The 7,026-nt window shown below is 51.2% G+C and overlaps 1 protein-coding gene across 1 annotated transcript in view; it reads left to right on the top strand.

Moving 5' to 3' along the window:
- CEP164 (centrosomal protein 164kDa) overlaps positions 1-7,026 on the top strand; it is a gene marked incomplete at its 5' end in the record, with an annotated part of 29,657 nt that overhangs the window by 18,438 nt on the left and 4,193 nt on the right. The window contains 13 exon segments of the mRNA XM_009871788.1: positions 147-389; positions 1,579-1,710; positions 2,374-2,590; positions 3,152-3,229; positions 3,491-3,622; positions 3,911-4,033; positions 4,308-4,451; positions 4,656-4,739; positions 5,110-5,178; positions 5,530-5,708; positions 6,275-6,401; positions 6,787-6,854; positions 7,000-7,026. The exon segment at positions 7,000-7,026 is cut by the window's right edge and continues 13 nt beyond it. Coding sequence (XP_009870090.1) covers positions 147-389; positions 1,579-1,710; positions 2,374-2,590; positions 3,152-3,229; positions 3,491-3,622; positions 3,911-4,033; positions 4,308-4,451; positions 4,656-4,739; positions 5,110-5,178; positions 5,530-5,708; positions 6,275-6,401; positions 6,787-6,854; positions 7,000-7,026 — 1,623 coding nt within the window.

Below are 7,026 nucleotides of genomic sequence, written 5' to 3'. Positions count from 1 at the left end.
CAGCCTGACGGGGATTCTGCCTGTCCTGTCCCTTTGTCAGCAGCGAAGCTTCTAGAGTAGTTGGCTCAGATTTTTCGTTGCTGTTTGTCTCGTGACACTTGGTTTTCTGTCACCCTTTTGCCAAAGGAACTTTCTCTTTTCAGTAGCCAACCTGAGAAGGAAACTGAACACAAGCAGTCCCGGACCCAGTCTGGTGAAGAATCCCGGACCCAGTCTGGTGAAGAATCCCTAGGGGGAATAGCCAAGGAGCTGGAGACAGAGCCTGAGCAAGAGAAAATGTGTTTGTTGCAAGCAAAGGAGGAGGAAACTCAGCAATGCCAGGAGGAGGCGAGGTGGCAGGAGGGGGAGGAAGCTGAGAAGCTTCATCAGCAGAAAGAAGAATACCTCAGGTACTTTCTTCTTTTATTCATCTCCCCTCTCTTTCTCTTCTGAGCTTTTCCTAGCAGCAATCTCCTTGCCAGTGGCCACAAGCTTGGGCTGTTACAGGCCACCACCTCAGGAGTGGTGCTGCTTTGCAAAGTGTGGGCAAAGGCCGAGGCTTTTGGGGAGGAGGAGTACGTGGCTCTTTGCCTGGCGCCGACAGTCCCGTGGTCTGCTCTCAGGGCTGCGCAGAGAGCAGGGTCTTCCTCAGGAAAGCTCTCAGCAATGCAGGCAAGCGAGCACGTTCCCATCTCCTGCGAGACAAGCACTGATTCGGTACGCGTGCAGCTTTCCGAGCTCGGAACTTGTCTTATGGTTAGCCTGGGAAAGGTTTCCAGTTCAGCGCTTGGAGCGTTACCACCTGGCAGCTGTTCAGATCTCAGGCTAAATGGTACTAACAGGACTGGAAATGGGAGGATTAGAGGAGATGAGGTTACCCCAGAGGAACTATCCGGAGCTCTGGTACTGTACAGTTTACAGAGGGACTTCCAAAAAAGACTTTAAGGAATAGGGCATGGATGTCTGTGTGAAACCCAGCCAGTGTGTGAAGGTTTGATAGCAATCTGGGGAGTGGAAGAGCGCTGGGAACTGTGCCCTCTCGCTGGGGGTATTTTTGCCTTGAGGCTTGTATTTTATTTCAGGTGACCTTGGTACTTATGTTCTTAGCATGCTGGGCCAGCCAGAAAGAGTATCCTGATACAAAATGTCATGACAGTGCTGTCCTGGATGTGAAAAAAGCCACAGAAGTCACACCTGAAAGGAAAAATGTCTGTGCAGTAATGAAGTAGTAGTAAAAAGGGGGTCATGTGAAAATACGGAGCTTACGGATGTACTAGTGCTGGCGGGGAGCCTGCTTTCGTTTAATAGGACTTGATTTCATTTACCTGGGAAGAAAACCCGAGTGCTACCTACGATGATGTGGTGTGTTTTAAAATTGTGCTACAGAAGTTTGCTTGGGGCTGTGTCTCCTGTGCCAGCAGCCAGGTTCTGCAGGCGTGGAGGAGGATTAACGGTCTGGAGCCCTGAGAACGTGTCACTTGGGCAGGCACAGCTGGTGGGAGCAGCAGCTGATCTATAGGCCTTGGGAAGGTGTTTTGGAGATATTGAAGCCTCCTGACACTTTTTTTTTTCCTCTTTTTCTGGCTGCTAATTTCTCAGGACTCTAAAGGAAGATTTGGCAAGGGTTTCTGAGGAGGAAGAGTTGCGTATCAGAAAGGAGGAAACCGAGAGGCTCTCAAAACTGCGAGCCAAAATCGCCTCGGAGACTGAGGCAGAGAAGGAGAAGATAAGGTGAGAAGTTTTGCTGCCTCCCTGGGGACAAACTCTTCTGGTTTGCCAGCAAAACATCTTGCATGCCACCAGCAGCCGCTCAAAGCGAAGGTACCAGCCCTCCAGAGCCCTTCATAGCTGGTAGCAGGTACCAGAACTGATGCTTTACATGCAGCAGAGCTGCGTCTCGCTAGAAGGCAAAACTGGTGGGCTTTAATGGCAGCGGCTCTGCTGCCTTGGAGCTGGTGACAATTTGCTGGAAAGACGTGTAATACTCAAGTGTCCTGAAGAGGGGTGTTGCTGTAGCGTTGGGCCAGGCAGCACTGGGACACGCAGGTGAAAGCAATGGCACCCGCAAGGGTAGCTGCTTTGAGGGGATGTCTCTGTCTAATGGCTCTCAAGGCCTGTGAAAACAATTGGAGGAGGCAGAGAAGGCAGACGCTGGAAAACTTACCTTCTGTTGGTTTTTTTACTTAGCTGACGGATAGGTCTCCACTTGGCTGCTTTGCTGTTGCTGTTTATTTCCCAGGCCTTAGCTGGAACGCTTGTCAATGTGTGCTGCGGTTCTTGGTTTCCTATGTCCTATAGCAGCGTCTTCTCTCTGCTCTGGCTCCTAAATGGAATCTAGTATTCAAGTCCTGAATTCTGACTCGCTTCTGTCTGTTTCTGTTGCAAACCTACCAGGGCAGAGCAAGAGGTTGCACTGCAGAAGCTAAGAGAAGAGTGGGAGTCCCAGCAGGTGATGGAGAAGGAGAACCTGGAGAGGAAGCAGCAGCTCTTTGTGGAGCAAATGAAGCTGGAATTGGAGGAGGCTCGGCAGAAAGAGAGGACTGAGCTGGAACAAGAGAAAAAACAGTTCCTGAGTGAGCTCAGGGAGAGATTAGACAGGGAAAAGAAGGAGGTGAGATCTTCACTGCCAGCTAGGGTCAGACCCGAGCTGCTCATGCTGACCTGGCTTGCCTGGCAGTGCTAAAGTGTTGAGATTAAAGAACACCTGCATGTGCTTTAGTAATGGCTCACTTAAAATGTAAAGGAAAGATGCTGTTAGAGGTGCCATTGAGATACTCCCCCAATTCTTATTACACTGGTGATTCAATAGTAATTTAAATGGCCACATTGCATCTGAAGGAAAGGGAGGGATCACTCTGCCAAGCTAAACCAGGACATTTTTTCAGATCAAGATTCCTCTTTGGCTGCTGCTTTAGTGCTCCAGAGAGCCAAGGAGTTCTTGAATGAAGGCAGTTTGTAGTCTGTCCAGCACAGCACGACCGAGATCCATTGAGATCTCCTGGGAGGGAAAGCGCAGAGTGTAAGGGCATCCTGTAGGCAATCCGGTTTGAAAGGGGTTTACTGTTGTGTTTTTTGATGCTTCTGGGTAGAGGTTAGTTGCACATGCATCTTGTGCAGCATGTCTCCACACATAGAGGTTTTCCAGCAGACTGTCTTGCTCATGTTCCCGTAGGCAGTAGAAGAGCTAGAGAAACAGTTTGCAGCTGAACTCAAGCAGCTGAAATCTGCAGCGGAAGAGAAGCACCATAAGGTAAATGATGGCATCCTTAGAATGTAAACTGTTTGGGGTTTCCCCACGTTGTCACCAAAGGTGGCCGAGGAGGGTGGCATTGATTTTTATTCCACTTCCTAAATGCAGCTCTGGTCTGACTCTGCATTTGGGTGTGCTCCAGGTAGGGGGTGGTGAGACTGCACCTGCTGGTCTTTGCCATGCTGCTTGCTCTCTGTAGGAGAGCGCTAAATGGATCTTGTCAGAAGGGTGACAAGTCTCTGTGGGTGGCTTTCATGGCAGGTCATTTCCAGCCTGCAAGCCTCCATAGCAGAGGCACACAGGCGCGAGGAGGCTCAGCTGCGTGAAGACTTGCAGAGAGCGGAGCACAAAGCGCAGCAAAGAGCGTACCAAGTAACAGAATATGAGCGCGAGGCAAGTATTCCTCTTGGATTGCTGAAGGCTCTTCACTCACTCTCCATGGTCTGAGAGGCCACGTCCCCTGCCTGGGGTGACCGTGGTGCCTTAGGGGGAAAGGACACCCCTGCAGCATCTCTCCTCCCCGGGGTGCTTGCCGTGTACAACCCAGGCCACAGCCAGCTCCCACTTGTGAGGTACTCTGAGCCCGAGTCCTCCCGCTCAAGTGAGGGGTTGTTTCCTCAGTAGCCTGCTGTAGCGCAGTGCTACGCTTCAGAGAAACATCTCTCTGTGTCATCCCTGCAGCTCAGTGAGCTTATGAGAGAGAAACGCCAAGAAGTAGAAAAAGACCATGAGAGGAAGATGGAGCGGATGAAAGCGGAGCACCAGGAGGTCCTAGCGCGGATTCAGGATCAGTATGAGGAGGAGGTACTGCTGGCGAGAGCAGTGACTTTGGGAGGGGACTCTAAGGGCTCTCTCAGTTGGGCTGTACCCGGGACGGCAGTGCTGCTTGCCTGACGTGCCTGTCTCGGGCACTCCCAGAACTGGAATTCTTCTAGAAGAAGCTGGCACTGTTGCCCAGATGGAAGGTGAATTTGGGCAGGGGTTATAAGGAGAAGCTGTCAAAATACTCTCCACACAGGCAACTTCCACGGAGTTTGGAAGCTGTGGCCTTCTATTCTTGGTTGTCTTTTGCAAACAGGAGAGGAAGCAAAGGGCAGAGCTGTTCGAGGGCCTGCAAAGTGAGATGGCGCGCCTCCGACAGCGTCACGAAGCTGAGGTGAAAGCTCTGCAGGCAGAGCTGGATGAGCACCTTGCCGCATTGCAGCGCAGGCACAGGGAGAAGGTGAGGAGAACGCTTCGCCTAGCGGCTCCCTGTGACTTGGCTGCTTGGGGATGACCTGGGTACCGTGGCACCTTCTACAGCCCAGGCTGACACAAGTGGCAGCTCGTGGTTTCCCAGCTTATGTCATTTCTCCAGGTGGCACAGCTCTGCCTGGTGAGGGAGGCGCTCATGCTATTCTCTCCTTAGCTCAGCATCTCTTTGCAGGAGAAGAAACTCGAGGATTCAGAGAATGAGCTAGAAGTGCGCACGAGGGATATCAAAGCCAGGTCCATGCAGCTCCTGGACCAGGTGAGTTGGGCCTGTTGGGCTCAAAGAGGTTTCCCAGCCCGTGGCGCTCCTGACTTCTTCCTCATGGAGGCTCCTCAGAAGGGCCCAGCCAGGGCTTTTGCTGCCGTCCAAGTTACAGGTGAAATGTCCCTTGAATGTTCTTCCAGCTGAGCTTGAAGGGCTGTTCTTCTCACTGGAATGCAACTCCTCCCAGCCTCGCACTTGAAGTCATATAAAGGGAGGGGAACCCAAGTGTGTTCATGCAGGGTTAATAAAGCAAAACTGGCAACCATCTTCAGATATTTCGGGCCTGACCTCTGCACTTGAAGCGCTGCTCAGCATCAGCAGTCCCCTTGCTCTGACCCTCCCTTGCTTTCTCATCTGTGTATAGGAGGAGTCTCTGAGAAAGAAAAGGCAGCAGCTGCTGGATGAAGACAGACGGACCGAGCTAGAGAGAGAGGTACGTATGTCTTGGCGCTGGAGGGGTGCTGCGCTGCTCTTCTTTTGGGGCAGTGAGGGCAGCACGCTGAACTGTGGCTTTAAGAAAGCAAGCTGCTGCTTCTAAATTGAGTCTGAAAATCCCTCCCTGCCTCAGCCTGGAGTGCCGTCCTGCTGGGAGTTTGATTAGGTCTGAGCCGTTTCCCAAAAAGATGACAGCCCTGTCCTTCCAGGAGTGGCATCTAGCGTGTGCATTTGTAGCTCTGGGACCTCCTGTGACCTGTGCGGGCAGCAAGCACTTGCACGTTGTGTGCTTTTTTTTTGGTGTTGTGGAAATTACTGTGAAGGATTTTCTTTTTTGCTTTTCTTCTAGGAAGCTGCTTTAGCTTCTCAGTTCCGTCTAGAGGAGAGTAGGAAGGAGCATGCAAGCCTCCTTGAGTCCATCCGGCAACTCCGGAGGTCTCTTGAAGAGCTCCAGGACCAGAAAGCTGAGCTGGAGGCCCAGGTGGACTTGTTGCAGACCCAAAGCCAGCAGCTGCAAAAAACCATCAGGTTTGTGTGTGAGAAATTTCCTCTAATAGAAAGAAATCTAACGGAATGGAACATCTAACAGATGCTCCTAACAGAAACCTCTGTAACCTCACCTGGACCTCTCCCTTACCTTTTGAGCTTCTTACATGTCAGGACACATTCCTTCAGAATCATAATGGCGTTTTTACTGCGTGCCAAGCGCACGGAGGTCCTGGGGTCTCTTTCCAGATCTATTAATAACTCACTGTGTAATTCTGTCCCTTTGCCTTGGCTTGTCAGGTTCGTTTGTCTTCTACACATCTGTCTTGTGAGGTTAATAAGATGCTTTGAGAGGGGCACTGAAATGCAAAGAAAAGATTATTCCTAAGATAGCTGAGCTTCTCGGGAAGGGTGTGAAGCAGTGTTTCCCTGCCCGGCCAGGAGCTGGGTTTGGCATCACGCTGCAGGCCCAGTACCAGGGCTGTCTTGCACCTCTGTGGTCTTGCCATCCTGGGAACTGGAGCTCGCCTGGGACACCATTGCCAAGAGGTTACTGGGCTGGCTGGACCTCCTGTAGGAGTGCTGCCACTTGCCTTTTCTTGTGGCAGTGAGCTGGAGGCAGCTGTCAGGAGCAAACAGGAGACTTCGAAAAAACTGGAGGCAGAAGAAGGTTTGGAATCTCCAAGAGGGGAAGTGGAGCTCTGTGTCGAAGACCTGAGAGAAACTGTTCAAGCTGTGAGTAAAGCAGGTGTTGGCCTTGGGCATCTGAGGCTGTAACTACCTTGAAAATCTCAGCTTTTATTCCTTCTGTGTGAAGTTGTTTGAGAGGTAGTGATGTGGTTTTCTTTGCCAGGGTTTCATCAGTATGTTTAGTCATATTTGCTGATTTCTGTCTGTTATTATTTGGGATCTTTGGGTGCCCTTGGAGTCAAATGGAGGGCTTAAGTCAGGAGTAGAAATACCTTTTCAAAAATCACATAAACAATATCCCTGGCACTGGTTTGGGATTTGGGCAATACCACGGTGATGCCATTCCGAATATTTGCTCCATAATGGATTCTCATGGGGTTCTGTTCCCATACATACTCCTTAGCTTTTTTGAAATGTTTTGACTCCTCAGCACTCGTCCGGAGATCCTGCGTCCCCACCCTCTCAAGGCCACGAGGACAGCAACTTCCAGTTTGACCAGTGAGTGTCTGTTTTCCCACCACTTCTGAAAATGCTTTTGCTTTGGCGTACGTGTGTTACACTGACAATCTGGTTTTGGGGTGGGTGCCGTGTGGGCTGGAGCAGCCAGCACAAAGCCAGGAGCATGCCTGTGTCTCCTGTGCAGTGTCAGGAGCTACATCTCGGCGGAAGG

Source organism: Apaloderma vittatum, unplaced genomic scaffold (assembly GCF_000703405.1).
Source record: "Apaloderma vittatum isolate BGI_N311 unplaced genomic scaffold, ASM70340v1 scaffold17166, whole genome shotgun sequence".
NCBI lineage: Eukaryota > Metazoa > Chordata > Aves > Trogoniformes > Trogonidae > Apaloderma > Apaloderma vittatum.
This window is presented reverse-complemented; position numbering and strand designations above follow the sequence as displayed.